Raw genomic sequence first — 16,885 nt, forward strand, 5'->3', positions numbered from 1 at the left:
GCAGGCTCAGGCCAACCCTGTCTAATGAGCAGACGCTGACGAAAATAGCAGGATCTTCAAAAATGATGGAAATGCTGAGAATAAGCCAAGAATGGGGCTCGTGATGCTTGTACCTGCAGTTCCTCTTGATAGCAACTGTATTTTTAAAGGGAAACTCATAGGATGAGAAAATTTCACCCCAAATACTGAGCAAAGAAATCCAACCATTTCACCAAAAACAGAAACTTGCTCCCAAACCCCTATTTTTAGTTCTCCAGATGATGCAAAAGGCTTCATTTTCTGACTTGGGCGCAAGGCAAAGTGTGAACTTTGTCAGGAAGGGCTATTTTAAGGGACAAGCAGCCAGAGCTTGGGGTGCAGGCCGTCCCAAGCCTCCTCCTCCATGGGGGGCTCCACCCAGCTCTGCACCCTGGGCCTCCAGGCCGGGCTGCTCCTGGACCCGGAGACGGTCATCCTCGGTCAGTGCCGACTCCCCCGCACCAGCCAAGTTCGCTGGGAGCTGGGCGTCTACTTTCTCGTCCTCCAGAGAGAAGCCTGGTGATTTTCAGCGAAGCACTTGCATTACAGGCTTTATTGAAAATTACTAAGGACTCAACCAAATACAATAAGCCGGCAATTCAAGCTCCTTCAGGAAAGAAGGCCTGTCTGCCATGATAAAGCCCCACAGAAGCGCTTTCGGGGAGGGGGGCACTCATAATGAGCGGGAGAAGCAGAATGGAAGAGGAGCAAGCAGTAATTATTAGCCCAGGAAGGGAGACCTTAAGAGAATGTAAAAGGAAGCAGATGGAAGCCATGTTTTATGGGGAGAAAGAAAAAGATAAAAGGCCAAGCGCTGGGCTGAAAGACATTCAAAACTTTTTAAAATGGAAAGCAAAAATAGAAGGATGATTTTGTGCAGGAGAAATACAGAGAGATAACAGGGCATAATTCAAAAGCCGCAGCGTCCAATATAAAGGAGCAGAGAATCCATTCAGCCGCGCCGCTTCCAGAGCACAAAGGTAGAGCAACCTGAATATTATCCCGCCCGCTCCGCGGCCAGCACCCGAGCTCCCTCCGCAGCTCAGGGAGACGACGAGGGGCCGAGAGGCGTCCCTGTCTGGGCAAGGGGCCCCCTGAGAGCTGCACAGGTTGCTGCTCAGAGATGCAGGACTAACCTCCAGACCCAGGGAACCAGACTCTGCGCCACGAGACCCACGGGAGCCTGGGGTCGGGGTCGGGAGAGGCAGAGAGGCTGAGACGGAGTGGCGACCCAGGATGCGTACAGACATCCCAAGGCCAGGACCCAGAGAGCCTGGGGAGAGCGCCGGTGGGCACCGGCTACTGAAGGGGTCACCTGTCCAGATTTCCCCTCAGAAGAGGTGCCCCGAGGCTTGGGCACCCTGACAGTGATTCACACTGATAGCACAGCCACCAGGTTGGAACCCAGAGCAATGCTGGGGAGCAAGAGAGCAGGGATGGAGTGGGGCTCCTGGGGGTGGGGGGTGGTGATGCCTCTCAGACTGGGGGCTTGGAGACTGGCAGCTCAGGAGGCCTGAAGTGCTGCTCTTAGCTGCAGGCCTCCTGCCCAGAGACCCCAAGGGCTCAGCAGCACCTCAAGGAGAAGGGCCGGCCCCTCGCCACCGCGGGGCTGCTGCCTGCAGCTCTCACTCTCGAGGCACTTGGAGCAACAAATCACATTGAGAAAACAGGACTCAGCCCAGAGCTGGGCAACGAGTAATGAGCTTAGGATGGCGTTTGACAAAGCACAAAGGAAAATACGACCAAGGGGCATAACTCTGGATTTCAGTAGTAACCCAGGCCGACAGGAGAGACGCCATCTTGTTCCCACAAAGAGGTGCCGCTTCCTAATTTCTTCGGGTTTCTCTTCAGAGCTGTTGGCCGACTTCTACCCTCCCTTCCTGACCACGTGCCTTGTCTGGGCTCCCTTCTCGGAATCCTGGGGTCACAGAGCAGCCCCTCCCTGGCTCGCCCCTCCAGACGCCGTGGGATTTCAGAAGGTTGAAGCTCAAGCTTGTTCCGTCCCTCTTGACTATACAGAAGATGGATAATTACTTCCGGCTGGTATTTTCCCAGGAAATTTAATGCCAGTTGATAAAAGATCTTTTTGCCTCAGCGAATCACCCAAGTACTTCAGATTTCATCTGATCAGATCTTCTCCCTCACCTGCACCCTGTCTCGCTTTAGCTTTAGATGGGAGCGGGCGGCGTTTCTTTTCACCATTCTGCTCTCCGTTATCCAAGTCTAACAGCCACTGTGAGGACTGTCCCCCTAAATTTCGAAGAACAGGCAAGACTCCTTTAGACCCCCAGGGCAGCCAACCCATCACTTTCCAGGGTCAGCTCTGTCTCCCCCAGAAGACAGAGCCTGAGGGCACTGCCCCAGTCCACTTTTCCTCCCCGCTGCAGGCTGCCGAGTGGTGTCCCTGGCCTCACCCAGACGACGCCCACACCCTCGAGGCACGTCATGACAAGCGCGAAGGGCTCCTGTGGGCCCTGGCTGAGAACCCCAAGCTCAGCACATTCTTTTTCCTCTCAAAGGAGGACAACTTTGCTTAAAAAAAACCGACTTTGCCCTTCAACTTATTATTTACTGAAGGTCAATTGTCTTGCTCTCCACGAGCGTGTCTCATCTTGCAGGAATCACTCTCAAGGGCTGAGCCTCCATTCACCCGTCTGTCCTCCACCCAGCCATCTTCCATCCTCAGCCATCCATCTCCCCATGCATACATCCTCCATCCACCCATCCAGCCTCCATCCAGCCAGTTGTTCCTTCGTTCAACACGTGCCCGCTGTGGGGTGGACCAGGCACAGCTCTGAGACTAGGTCTCCTGTGGGCTAGACACGTGGCCTGTCTCCCGGATCCCGCATGCAGCCTGCTGGGGGCTCGCGCAGGAAACAGACACGCAAACCTGTGGCTGCATGCAGGCAGCGCCATAAAGGAAGGGGACAGGCAGAGGGGGCAGGCAGGAGCCGACCCAGGCAGGCGCAGCAGAGCCCACCAGGCAGAAGCGGGAAGGCTGGTGCGATTTTGGACCCAAGAGGGGAGGGGTGGCCTGAACACAGAGCCCAAGGCAGGAAACGGGGTGTCATGTGGAGGGGGAACCTGAGGGTTGGCCTCCTGTTGTCACCGGAGAGCAGCAAAGGCCCCTGGTGCCCAGTCTTCAGGGCCCTCCTGCACTGCCCTGCTCGCTGGCACCTGACGCCCCGCGCCAGCATGTGGCTGGGCCAGGAGGGCAGCAGGGAAGAAATGGCCGAATCAGCTCATTTCTTTAGTAGTTTCTGACAAACAGGATTCCCCTGGCTCAGTTACTAACATTTTAGTGATTGGCCTTAATTGTGAAAGCTGCTCGTTTCTATGAAGAAATACATTCAGGTCTACTAAGGGGCTGGGTGAGACCCACGGAACATTCTTGACCCTCATTTTCCGTGTGGCCTCCGCCTAGCCAGGTGCTGTTCCAAACGCTGCCATCTCCAGCAGCTCTTTTTTCCGACAGGGCAGCTGTCATCCTTCCCAGGATGGGTGCTGTTTGGGGTGCAGCTGTACCCTCTACGAGGGATGTTGAAGTCCTGAGCCCTGGCTCCAGTAAATAGCCCTGGACCCTATTTGGAAATTGGGTTTGGGGTGCAACAGTGTGTTACTGGCCTGAGCGGCCTGACATCCAGAGGGAAATCTGGACGCAGAGACACACTGGCCAGGAGTTGATGGGGGCAGGGCCGGGGTGACGCAGCTGGGGAGCCCGGGTGGATTCACCCTGCGCTGAGGCCAGGGGGCAGGAGGGGGGGGTCTTTGTCAGAACAGTTGCCCCCCTGGGAGCACCACGTCACTTCCCCAAGTGACAAGCAAGCCGCCCACAGAGCTGAACTCGCTGAGTGTCGTTCTCAAAACTTGCAGAAGCTGCAGCTGCTCACTCGAGACAGTAACAGTCAGTGCTCGGCCCAGCATGTGGACCAGGTGTGACCTGTGGTCCTGCCGGCGAGAGCAAGGGCAGCTTCCACCAGTCGGAGTCCCAGGGAGAAATTCTGTCTGAAGCCACCACCTAGAAGCTGCAGAGAGGGGGTGCTGCTTGCCCTGCCCTAGGTCTTGTGACAGCAGGGAAACGGCAACCCTCAAAGGAACGGGTGGCCAGAAGCCCCTCCAGCCAGCGTCCAGCCTGGCCCTCTCCGGCAGGGACCTGACCGTCTCCCGGGTCAGCCTTTCCTTTCCGGCTGGCATCTCTAAGGGTGACCAATTCCTCTTTTAAGATGTCTGCCTAGATGCGGCCTCTGAGGACTAAGCCTCAGACCTCCACTGTGTGCCTGACTGCGCCCAGGCCCCGCTGACAGCACGTGTCCACAGACGGTGCCCACACCGAGCGAGGCGCCCAGGGAAACAGTAGACAGCGCGTTGTCTCACCTTGCCTTTGTCGAAGTAGTGGATGATTTCTTGGTAGAGCTGTTCCTTCAGCTGCCCCTGCGTGGGGGCCTGGTACCCGTCCCGCTGCGTGAGGTTGGCCACGCACACGTCCTCCGACCACTGAGGAGAGAGCACAGCGGGTGAGGGCTTGCCCGGGCTGGCCTCTCCTCTCCAGGGAGATGCCGGTTCTGGGGCCTGGGGCTGCTGTTCCCAGGTCGCCGGGGTCCAGGAACGAGGGCAGAAACCTGTGCCCGGGCCCAAAGGGAGGCAAAGTTGGGTCTAAGGAGTGGACCCAGAGGTTCTGGAAGGCTGATGAGGCCCCATGCAGGAGGAGCTAGGGTTCAGTGACCTTTGGCGCCTGCGGGAGACCCCTGTCCCGTGCTGCTCTACACGTTAACCAACAGCAAGGAAGGCACGTGGATGTCACCTGCCAGCGACAAGAGAGGGACCCGCTAGGCCATCAGGCTCCTCACACGCGTGTTGGTGTCTTGGGGCCTTCAGGCTGGGCACAGCTCGCGGCAGACGCCGGGCTGGGTAGCATCTGTGTGCGTGTGGGATGAAGAAGGATGCACAGGGGTCTCGGCAAGTCAGGGGACCCCCAAGTGGAGGTGAGCTCCCTCGACAGCCCCCCTGAATCAAGCTGGTAGTTAGCATCCCTGACACAGGGCTCAGCGCCACCAGCATCTGGTGAGAACTGGCTGTGGAATCCTGGCACAGGCCACAGGTGTGGCGGAGGAAGCCTGACGCAGGACGGCGCCTCTGCACAGCGCCGCAGAGAAGCGCCGCAGAGACACTCCCAGGCCATTCGGGGGGCAAGGCCACATACGGGGTGGGGGTCTGAGGCTCCGTGGAGGAAATGGGCTTGCTTGGCCCAGGAGCTGAAGCAGGGCCCTGTTTTAAGGTAGGACACTGGGGGCGCTGCAAAGACAGTAACAGACTCCAGGCTGCCCGGACCTCAGTGGGGGGCAGTGCCCCCTGCGCTGAGATGCAGAGAGAGGGGTAGCATGTACCCCATTCCCAGGAAAGCCAGGGTCCCAGGGGACGTTAATGTCAGTGCAGGGAGTGGACAGGCCCTTGTGCGCTGAGCACCGTCTGCACTCAGTGCAGCGGCCACGCAGACGCTCTGTACGCAGCATGTGTGTCTGCAAGTCTCTATCTGTGTCTATTTTACATTCACACGCATGAGCTAACGCCGCGCACGACGGGAGACGGATGGTTCAAGGGAGCAGTTTGTCAGCCCCATTTTAATTTCCCGTGAGTTAAAGAAATATCTTCATATTTGCAAAAGCTCCTTGTTACTGGAATTTGGGTTTCGAACAAATGAAGGCCACGAGGATTTATGGGGGGATGGCTGGCGTCAGATGCACCAACTGAAACCTCCGTTCTCATAAATCACGGTCCTGAGCGCTTTATCCACGTGTGCGGGCCAGCGGGAGGGGTGACGACCGATACGGCACCCAGGCTGAGCGGCGCCTCGTATTTTGCTTCTAACGGACCATTTGATAGTTAGAAAAGGTAAATCTCGACTCCTGAATGTCTCCGGCGTAGTCTGGATATATTTGTGTGACAGATGTCACTGCAGATGTCAGGATGGAGCCACTGTCTGGGAGGTTCTGGCCAGAGCTGCAACCCTAGCCCAGTGTCCCCCCACTGCAGTCACCGGCCAGCGGGCTCGCTCAGTGTCCATTGTTAGCCCAATCGCATCGGGTTTCCCTCACTCCATCTCTGGTGTTTTGGGGACGGGTCTGAGCCGGGAAACAGGACTCCATGAATGAGCAGACTTTCTGCCCAGTAGGTCAATTAGATTTGAACTTGCATATTCTTGTTGATCCAGCTCAAACTTTCCCCATTTTTTTTTTTTATTTTTATTTTTGTGGGACCCTCGCCGGTGGCCGGGGAATGAACCGGCGCTGCAGAGGCTGCGGGCAGCCTCACAGCCCAGCGCTCAACTGCTGCGCCACCAGGGGAGGCCCAAACTTTCCCCATTTTTAATAAGATATCATGGGAAAGATAATCTAATGACTTGCTTAAGTTCTAAAACATAAAAGTGGACATTTTGTGGCCTCCATCTAACTACCCACCCACTGACCCATCCCTGACATTTGCATCTATCCATCCTCCTACCCCCAATTCCCTAACCACACACACACACCCACCTACACCCTCATTCACCCACCCAATTACTAACCCACCTACCCAACTACCCACCCACCCACCATCCACCCACTGAGTCTACTCTGCATGACTAACTGCAGGAGCTGGACAAGGGAGAGCAAGAATCTGACACCACAAAACAAACAAACAAACAAAAATGCCCAAAGCCAACTACACAACAAAAGAGCCTGAGGTTGTTGTCCCGACTGACCTGTGCCCAGGGGTACCGGGTAGGGGAGCTGTGCCCAGGAGGACCGGGCGGGGGGTTGACATGACCTGGTAGATTAACAGGGCTACTCAGGGGACGTTACAGAGGAAAAAGTCCTGTCTGGCTGCCATCCTCTGGGAAGATAATGTCTCATCCTATCTCACAGCTGCTCTACCACAGAGATCCTTCCATTGCCAGTACTTCCCACCGTCACTGAGTCCTGTTGGCTCCAATAAGGAACAGCCATCAGCCCGCTGGTGGCTGACAACTCAATGGTAGGTGTTTACGATGCTGAGCGATAATTTGCTGTGGCATCTTTGCATTTAGTAGGATTGAATCTAAGTATCTTTGTTTATATCATGACATTTAGTTAATATCCATAAAATCTTAAGTTATGGGTTTACTAACATTTATCATGGAAAAATAAGACTTTAAATATTCTTAGAATTTGTAATGACAGAATCATAAAAGTGCGTGGTAATTGTTATTACCTTCAGAAGCTTTGCATGGAGAAGTAGGGTGTAGGCTGCTTCCGTGTAGTTATCACACTCCTTGTGGAGGTCACACAGCTTGTACAAATACCTGAGACGGAGAAACAGCAGCCTTCATGAAATGTCACCAAATAATTTGAGTTGAGACCTGCAAAAGCTAAAGTCTACCTTCCACAATAAATCATCTCTGTACTTTGTTCTTACAATGCTCACAATTCATGCCTTGAAAACTTTCGGTGCAGAAAGCACTGAGAAAAACCAGCCAGGATGATATACACTTGTATTTTAAAAAAAAAAAAAAACATTAAGTTTGCTTTTTTCAGGCAGAGAATGAGGATGGCACAAGAAGGTAGAATCGTATTTCAGGTTTTCTCTTCTCTTCTCCAGCTTTGCTCATACATGTGAAATGAGATGACAGTGTCTGATGGAGATCGCCTCATCCCCATGGAAGCCAAATGCACTCCAAAAAAACCCCTCACACACAAATCCGTAGAATAAAAAGCCCCAAGGATCACAGGGATTGTCATCGAAAGGACATCTCTGCCATAAGGAAAGGTTATTTTTTAAAATAAAGCAGCCTATATTTTAGACAAAAGAAGCTATTGTTTCCCCCAGTTACTTAAATTCATAGGGTATATTTTTTAAAGGAGAAAATGAAGCTATTTTGGAAGTCACGAGTTAGGAAATCCTGCTGGTAGTAACTGCCCAGCAGTAACTTGCTAAATATTTGACACTGGGCCAAGACGTGACGAGGAGAGGGGCCAGCCACTGCCCATCTCTCTGGAGAAAGAGCAAGTGGGAGAGAAAACCCCAGCGGGCAGCACGGCACGGGGATGGCATCAGCAGGGATGAACAGACAGCGCCGACGTCGCCAGCTCCCCATACGGCCAAAGCTAAATTCTCACTTGATCGCGTGGCTGCTGTGACCCATGAAACTCCCCAGCGCTGCCTCTTTTCTAAAGGGCCTCACGCATCGGCCAGGAGGCGTGCAGCCTGTGCGGCAGTCACTGCGGTAATCACTTTGCCCGAGCCGGCTAAGTGGGCGCGACTGGCAGGGACTGAACCAGGGTGAAGGCCCCCGGGGAGCGCCGGGAGCTCAGCTATGGCTCCTGCAGCATCAGCCCGGGGGACAGAGCACGCCCCGCAAGGGTGGAGGCTGGGGCGGTAACGGGGACGCGGAGGGGCCCCTACGTACCTTAGGTACATCTCTTCTCTCTCAATTTCTTTGTAGAAATTCTGAAAAACCAAGCGACAACACTGATTGAAGAAAGCGGTTCTGAAAAGGTGTCGCGTGCACATTAAAAGCTCACAGTTCTTAAAGAGCAGGAAGGAAATCAAATCAAATCAAAACAAACCCTTGGACCTGACATCAGAATGGTGGGGGTGAGGGGTGGTGAGGCACAGCCTGCAGGGCATGGGGACATGGGGGTGGGGGACACAAGGGTAGGGGACATGGGGGGCTTGGGGATATGGGGGCACAGGAACTTGGGCGCCGGGGGAACTTGGGCATGGTGTGACACATACAACTGCTGGGGGAGAAATGCACCCCTGAACCTGCAGAGGGGTGATCCCCTGCACCTCACCGCTAGGAACAGTGGCTCAATGTAGCTGAACTTGCATCAAACTCAGCCAAGCGGGCCCAATTCCTTGGGTCAGAACCACAAATTCACACAGAGTGCAAAATCCCCTGTGGCGTCTCCCACACAGTGTCGCCCTGTCCTGTCCCCAGGGCCCATCTGCAGACATGTGGCTGCCCAGAGTTGTGGGGGGACCATCGCACCTTGCTGGAGGGGGAAGGGCCACCCTGGGGCATGGGCGGCGCCGTCCCCTGCTGGGCTCAGCCGTGGCAGGAGGCCCGGGAGGCGCCAGACCAGCAGACCAGAGGTGACGCCGCAGCACACAGATGGGACGTAGGCAGAGCCAGAGGCCCCCGCTGCGGCCAGTGCATGTATCAGACGTGGGGGTGGGGCTGAACGCAGCATTCCTTGGGTGTGGCCACCCCAAGGTCACCTTCAAGGTGACACCTGGCACCTGACCAGGACACCCAGAGCCAGCGCCACCGGGCGCCCGAGGCATCATAACGGCGACGATTGATTATCCAGTGAGGTGAAGCAGGATGTTCCATTTCATTAGCAAAAGGAGGCATTGCTTCCAGAATTGATCTCTCTGAAGTGAATTGACATATGGGCAGAGAAAATAAGACGCAGCAAGATTTTCAGGTTCCGCGGCATCTGGGGATCCGACGTCCTCGACACGCCACGGCCACGTCACGGGGTATTTTCAGCCCCGCCGCGGCGTCACCAGGAGCGGCTGCGTCCCAGGCAGGGGGTGAGCCGCCTTCCAAGCCCAGCCGCCAGCACTTGCCAGCTACGCTTCACACCACCCTCTCGCATTCGTATTTTTAATCCTTCCCTAAGCTTTTGATCATGTCTTCACAATCGCACCACGGGGACGCCAGCGACCTTCCTCCCACGCCGCGAGATGTGGAGCTGCTTCTATTTCCTGCCCGCGCCGAGTTCCGCTGCCTTCCTAGGACTTCAAAACCTCTCCAGGACAGAAAGAGGCTCATCTCAAACCCCAACTTCTATATAAAACCTTTGCGTGTCTTACGTAAAGTCCAGATGCTCAGGGGCCTGCCCTGCCACTGGCTCAGCAGTGCAGGCCCAGCCGCGGCCTGTTCAAGCCCCCCTCGAGCACGGACGTCCGCTGCGCTCTGGGCTCGGCCACCAGCAGCCCGCGGGGCCGCCCCCACCACACACAGCTGTCAGGACTGACAGCTCAGAGATGCATTTGGATTCGGTTCGGATTTTGTACTCTTTCCTGCCTCAAACAGACACGGGGATGTTTAGAATTCTAGCCTGAACCGTAGGCTCGTAGCCGCGTCTTCATTCACCTTCGGAACATCTGTAAGCTGCGTCACGCTCCTCATCTGGGCACGGGCTGTGTGGGTGGCAGCTGGAAGGAAGAGGGGCTCCCCAGCGATGGAAGGCTGCATCCCACGGTGCCTCGTAGCTTGGAACTGTGACCCCAGGGGCCCGTGGAGGGGCCTTTGGGACCTCCAGGGGCCTGGGGCCACTGGGCTGCACTCACGTCTCTTACTTTTTGATTTTAATTCCTGTGTTTTGAAATGTTAGGACGAGCAGGGCCTTGGGCCCACGCAGCGGAGGACGTTCCACTCACCCCGTGTTTCGAAACCACAGCTGTTCTAGGGAGCGAGGCAACGGGCCTGAAGGACCTCCTCCAGCCCGCGTGCTTGATTTTTAACTCTAGGATTTCAAGGCGATTTCTGCTTAGCGATAAACTGAGTACATTTAATTTATCTCTATTATGTTTTTATGCATCACATTCACCTGAAAATGTAAAGACATATTCATCTGGAGCCAACGGCTCATCAGACAAATTCCAGAAGGAAAGGAAAAGCGGACTAGAGGCTGTAGTCTGTCTTTCCGCTTCTGTGACTGAATGGGAGTTGGGCTGAGGATGCTTAGAGATGAAACGCCCCGCCGTAAAGCTCCCGTTTTCTTGTTTTTCTTTAATCCACAGATGCTATTCTTTTTAATAACAGAACTGTGACAGGCTGGGGTCCTCTGATCCTCGCGCAGCTGCAGGAGAGGAGCGCAGGGCTCCTGCAGGCAGACGCCGGGCCCCAGGTGGGGGGACTGATGGCGGCACAGCTAGGAAGGCGGAGGGACACACGTGGGTGGAGGGACACACCTCAGCGCCAGGCACTGTGACTGCAGGGAGAGCCGTTCAGGTGACAAAAGACAAAAGCTTGTTCAGGTGACAAAAGACCCGGCTCAGGGCACATCACCACTCCCCGCCAGGCTGTGTGTCCAGGTGAGCAGGTGTGATTGTGCATAAAACACACTCATCTCGGCCATGGACGCTGGGGCCCATCCCCTGGTCAGCAGCCTGCTGACCCCCTGAAAACCAGGCAACGCTAGGGACTGACTGGGAAGAGCGATCCTTTTCTCTCCGTGTTAAAGTACTGGTTGCTATTTAACCTCGGTGGCCCTGCCAAGGCACGTTGCTTAGACAGAGGCAGGACCGGAGGACAGCGAGGGCCAGGCTGGCCTGGCGTTGAAGGTGGGCAGCTTCCCTGGGAGCTCGTGCACACCTGTCCCAGGTGGAGTCGAGGCTAGCAGTGTGGAGGCCGGGCGCAGGGATGGTGTGGACAGCTGCCTGAGCACACACGGGGCTCGCAAACACGTCCAGAGGTTCCGAGTTCATGGGGCTCCCTCGGGTGTCGGGTCCACGGTGAGACCTGAAGTCTCTGCATTCTGCTAGTGCTCTGGATTTTGAGCATTTCGTTTTGATTCTTTCTGAGAGTTTCCATCGCTGCTTACGTTGCCCACGTGCTTTGCATCAAGCCTCCTTCCACTTCAGAGCCCCGAGCATGTTGGTCACAGCCAGTCTCCACAACCAGCCTGGTAATCCCCCCAAGTCTGCCATCCTAGTCACCTCCTTTTCTCCCACGAGAACTCGTGGCAGTGGGATTAGTGCTGCCCCTAGCCCAGGATGCTCTGGCGCCCTTGGTTACACCCGCAAAGACCCTTGTATCCGAGTGATCCACATTTGCAGGTTCTCAGAATCGGGGTGTGGCTATTTCTCTCGGGGATGGATCCCCATTCTCCCTGCTGAGGGCATGGTACCCTCTTATAGTCGCCTGTGAGGACCAAAGATGCAGTTAACGTACCAGCGACCTGTGCCACGAGGGAGCTGCTGGTGACAGGGCAGGGAGATGCAGCGCCCGAAGCCACAGGAAGGAAGAACAGAGCAAAGACACTTGGGGGGCCAGGACTCGACAGACCCTTCTAGGGGGGCTCTGCAGACAGTGCCCCTTACCCCTTTCTGCCCAGACTGGGGGCAAGCAGGGGACCCCACCCCCGGCCAGCTGCCACCAGACTTTGGGACTCGAGGGTCCCAGGGCTGGCGCCCGCGAAGACAGGGTTCCCTCAGCGGCGTCCTCACCAGCACGTTGACGGTGCAGCTCATGCGGTTCTCCTTGTTCTCGTCGTGCATGATGGTCCTGTAGTCCAGGAGCCGCTCCATCAGGCGCACCACCAGCTTGACGAACGTCTCCCCGGTCTTGGCGAGGTACTTGTGCTTCCGGCAGTGCTCCAGGAGGCTGCGGCACAAGGCACGACACGCACCTGGTTAATCACGCGCAGAGAAAGAAACTCGACGCTGGTGTGCGCTGGAATATTCCCATTATTAACACATTTTAATTATATCTGGGCTACAAAGTTCACTGGAGTCTAATTACAGTCTCCCCCCCCCCCCACGCTGACATAAATCCCACTGCGCAGCAACACTTACATTTTATCAAATAGCACTTTGTACTGCTCGTCTCCTCTGCCTCCCTCCACTTCATGATCCAGCTTGGTGATGATCTCATTTTCAAACTATAATTAAGCAGAGGAAGCGTAAGTCATCGCAGGGCGGATGCGCCGTTGCAGGACTTGGGCGTCAAGAGCACGCGAGCCGGAGGACACCGCGTCAGGCGGTCGCCCCGTCCCGGGAGCCGACTTCTCTTGGGGGGCGCCCCGACGTCCCGCCGCGGGGCGCGTCCCGTCCCCCCGGGTGATGGCGCCTGAGCAGCACGTCCGAGAGCAGGAGCAGGGCCCAGGGAAAGACAAGGAAACCGCAGGGGACACAACGGAGACGCAGCAAGAAAACACATCTCGAGCTCGTCGCTATGAACCAAACACCCGACTTAGCTCGTGGCTCCTGGAAAGAACAGACGGCGTTTCACCGGCCAGCAGCGTTCTCTGCTGTCTGGAAACATCCAAGGCCACGTGGCTGCCACTCATCGACAGCGAGACCTCTCAGTTTGGGTGAAAAAACAAAAAAAAGAGAGGGCAAGTTCTTGAAGCCCTCAGAGGGGCCATCTCCAGACGCCCTTGAACGCCCTGAAGTTTGAGATTGCATTTCCAGAGCACCCTGGTGGGAAGCATCCTTGGAACTGGCTAGTTGTCTCTCCAACCCCCCACCCCACCCGCCACTCCCCGCTTCAAGAAAAATCCACTGTTGAGCAATTCTCCAAGATACATTCATGGAGGCCATGAACCCCTTGCTCACAGACTGGAAAGAACCACTTTGATCCTGATGGCCATGGGCCCGCATCCTGGCTGCCCAGTCCCCGGGCCTGGCAGGACTCAGCGCTGGGATTCTGGCTCGGGTTGCAGAGAGCCCTGTGGCTCCCCAGGGGCCCAGGCCAGGTAGAAGGCAGGGCCGCGAGAGTGTTAGTTGCCGTAGAGAGGGGCCGGCCTCCCAGCGCTGAAAGAAATTGACAAAGGACTGAAGGGAGCAACAACTGAATTCGGGGTTCAGACAGCAAGTGCATGTGGCTCGTAGGCACGGGTCTCGGGGTCCCTTTAAAAAAGATGCTCAGATGTTACTTCCCCAGGTCCCCACATCCCCCACTGTTATGAGGATCCCATAGGAATTTAAGCTGTGAGGGAGAATTTTTTCCCTCTGGGTCACTGCTGGATCCCAGCATCCGGACCAGCACCCGAGTCAGGGCTCCGGGGAACGGACGAGCCCCGGGGTGGCTGTATGGCTAGAGCCCCAAGAAAACCAGATCTGGGCGGGGTAACGTGTCAGCCACGTTTGTCACGGGAGGTGGGGGCGGATGGTGGGGAAGCAGAAGGTGCCGGTTGGCAAGACCAGGGAAGAGCCGCCGAGACCAGGCCCGCCTGGTCTTGATGGGGCCGCGCTGCCCAGGCCACACTTCCCCCGGGCCACGGTGAAACAGGACAGGACGGGGGAGAAGAACCCATCAGTGTTGACAGCAACCGCTGGGCGACATCCCAGAAGCAGGGACCGTGGCGGGTCACGGCCGCTGTCTCCCTGATTCCCGTCTCCCCACGCCCCTCCAAGTCAATACCTGCTTTCTGATCCGGTTTGGCCAAGAAGTTCAGGGGTTTTAGGAACACAGAGGAGGCTCTAGTGAAAAAGGGCAGCTTGTGATAAGGACTTTTACTATAAAATCACTTTTGAGACTCACCCACTCTGCTTTTTATAGAAAAGGATTTTGCAAAAGGTGGTGCCTTTTGGGATCCAGAAAAAGGGCGATTACTTCCTACAAGCCCCAGACTGGCATTTTAAGGCAGCCCCATCTCCCGGAACACCGAAAGTCAAGGGTTGGGCGAGTCCTGACTTTTTAAAACAAATCATGGAGACGCAAAATGGGGCTCAGTTAAGTGAGAACATGGGTGACTGCCCAGGGGGAGGAAGCCTGCAGAGGACAAGCAGGCCCCGCCCTGCCAGGCGCACACCCGGGGTTTCAAGCAGCTCATCACTGGTTCATCAGGGGGCTCTGAGCTTGGAGCCCACTTTGTGAAGACGGATGTTTTCTCTGCTTCCGCGCAAACCCCGCTGTCACAAACAGGGCGCTAGGAAGCTGCCACCCGCAAGTATGCTGCTTATCAAATTTTGACTGATGAATTTAATGTTTTCTAAAAAGAGTGGCTGAATGATAAGTAAATCAGAAGAACACAGCTGATTCTAATTTTACTAACCTCTAGTCTAAACGGAGTAATTTGCACAAACACCTGCCAACCCTCTTCGGCTTTTCAGCAAGCAGAGACCTGCGAGCAGCCTCCGATTCCGGGGCCCCATCATTTTTACACAGCGTCCTAGAATCAATTTGCTGGTGTGCTGCGGACTGTTATCACAATCAGAATTAAGCTGTCATGTCCAAATAAACTGCAGAAGGCGCATTTGCTGATAGAACAGAGCTGGTTTCATTAAAAAAAAAAAAAAAAAAAAAAAAAAGCTTTCTGGTAATCTGCAGCGGGGTTCTGTGGTGGTTGGGATAAAATTAGCAAGGGTTTACTGCATGCTCCAAAGGTGGCAGAAGCTCACTCACGTGACAAGCAGAATCACTGCATTTTTCTCTGTTTTCTGAATCACTAATATTGCTGCAAAAATATCCAGTGTCAAACTCAGGATATCGAAGGGAGCATCTCTAAACATCTGATGCCAACAGCCCTTTGCAAATAAGAAGCACAAGAAGCCACATATGCTGTGTTCTGGGTGTGCTGTGCTCTGTGTGTGGTGTGTATGTCTGTGCGGTGCATGTGAGGTGTGTGTGTGCGGTGGGGTGTGGGGTGCACCTGGGAGGTATTGACACGGATGTTAATTCAGTTAAATGAGGAAGGAACCAGACATAGGCCTCTCATCGCCCCAGTCAACCATGGATCACTGGCTCCAACGTTAAGAGTCCTGGAGTGAAGGGTGTGGCTAACTCCTTTGCCAGTGCCCTGCTGCCAGCCAGGCCAGCTGTGTTGGTTCATTGCCGATTCTCACAGGTGGAAAGAGGTTTCGGAGCCTTCAGTATCTCTCGCAGGCCTTTAATACTGAAGCAGGGGACCAGACACAGCAACCGAGCCCCTAGCCTCAGTGATGCCCCCGTGATCGCCAGAGCTGAGGGCCCCTGTTACCAGCGCTTCTGGGCCCAGGGCCTGCATTTACATATGTGCCCGCCCCATGCGCTGTGGGCCCAGGTGCCCAGGTGTGCTGCCCTGGCCCACACCTCCCGGCCCTGGTCACCTGCAACCCAGGAGCAGTGCGAGGCCACAGGAAGTAGCCGGAAAGGCTGCGGGTAGGAGGCAAACAAGAGCCAGAGCCTCTCCATGTTCCCTCCACCCGCGATGCACCGTTTCTCTGAGGATCAGATTTGCATCCGGGTCACCACGCATATCCATGCACGGCCAGGCCTGCCCTGTCCAGGCATCTGGGAAGCGCCTGGCCTCTGTGGCACCAGGTCAGAGGCTTTGGGACGGTCTACACAAGTCACTTGGCTCATGATGGGGTGCCAGTGAGCACCCAGAGCTGGGCAGCCCTGCACTGGGCATGGGCTGCTAAGTGTCTTAACACAGGGTTTCTCCAACTCACCGAAAACCCTAGTGAGCTGGCTCCTTGCCCTGCTTTCTCCCGCTTTTAGGGAAACACTCGTGGGACATGAGGCAGGAGTGTGGACTCAGCCGAGGGCACCAGGCCCCACTCTCCCAGAGGCTGCACCTAGGACAGCCAGGCGGATGGGACATCCAACCACATCCCTTCTCCTCCGCAGGGACAGGAGAGGTGGGCTGTGCGGGGGAGGAGGTAGAGAAAGCAGGGCCAGGCAGGAGCTGGCGGGCTGGGCAGAGAGCAGCCTGGCCCATATGCCCTTGGCCCTGCTTGCCTGGCAGCATGGATGAGCGCCTGACCCCCCAATCCATCTCAGCCTCTGAGCCCCTGCTCAACACCCGCATTTCACGTGTATTGCATTTCTCTTACTTAACCGCTCTGTAAACTTAATTACCCACGGGACTAGTCTTTGGCACTCCGCAGCCCACAGCCTGAGATCCCACATCCGTGCATGTCCACCAAGCAGGCGGCTCGCTGACGTGGAAGCTTTGGGGAAACAGTCATGAGGTGAGAGGCCCCAGAGGCATGGCCTGGTCAGCCAGCGACAGCTCCAGCCTGCACAGGGGGCACCGCCTTGGCCAGGCCCAGCTGCTGCCCATGGCCAATGACCCAGTCTGAGGGGGCCTTGGGGCCCGACGTAGGGACAACAACTCAGAGACCACGTCCTCGAATGAGCCCCATTCCGTGTGGTGAAGGTGATGACGGGAGTCTGGGCATCTGTTCC

The 16,885-nt window shown here is 55.9% G+C and overlaps 1 protein-coding gene across 11 annotated transcripts in view; it reads right to left on the minus strand.

The window, feature by feature from the left end:
* DOCK1 (dedicator of cytokinesis 1) overlaps nt 1-16,885 on the minus strand; it is a gene marked incomplete at both ends in the record, with an annotated part of 334,004 nt that overhangs the window by 29,050 nt on the left and 288,069 nt on the right. For 9 of the 11 annotated variants that reach the window (XM_084245683.1, XM_084245678.1, XM_084245686.1 and 6 more), the window contains 5 exons: nt 4,393-4,512; nt 7,246-7,336; nt 8,441-8,481; nt 12,217-12,373; nt 12,565-12,650. In XM_084245683.1, coding sequence (XP_084101809.1) covers nt 4,393-4,512; nt 7,246-7,336; nt 8,441-8,481; nt 12,217-12,373; nt 12,565-12,650 — 495 coding nt within the window. The remainder of the gene's footprint in view (nt 1-4,392; nt 4,513-7,245; nt 7,337-8,440; nt 8,482-12,216; nt 12,374-12,564; nt 12,651-16,885) is intronic. The other 2 variants (XM_084245685.1, XM_084245681.1) reach the window with 1 other exon arrangement.

The sequence above is a fragment of the Talpa europaea genome (assembly GCF_964194135.1).
Source record: "Talpa europaea genome assembly, chromosome: 10".
NCBI lineage: Eukaryota > Metazoa > Chordata > Mammalia > Eulipotyphla > Talpidae > Talpa > Talpa europaea.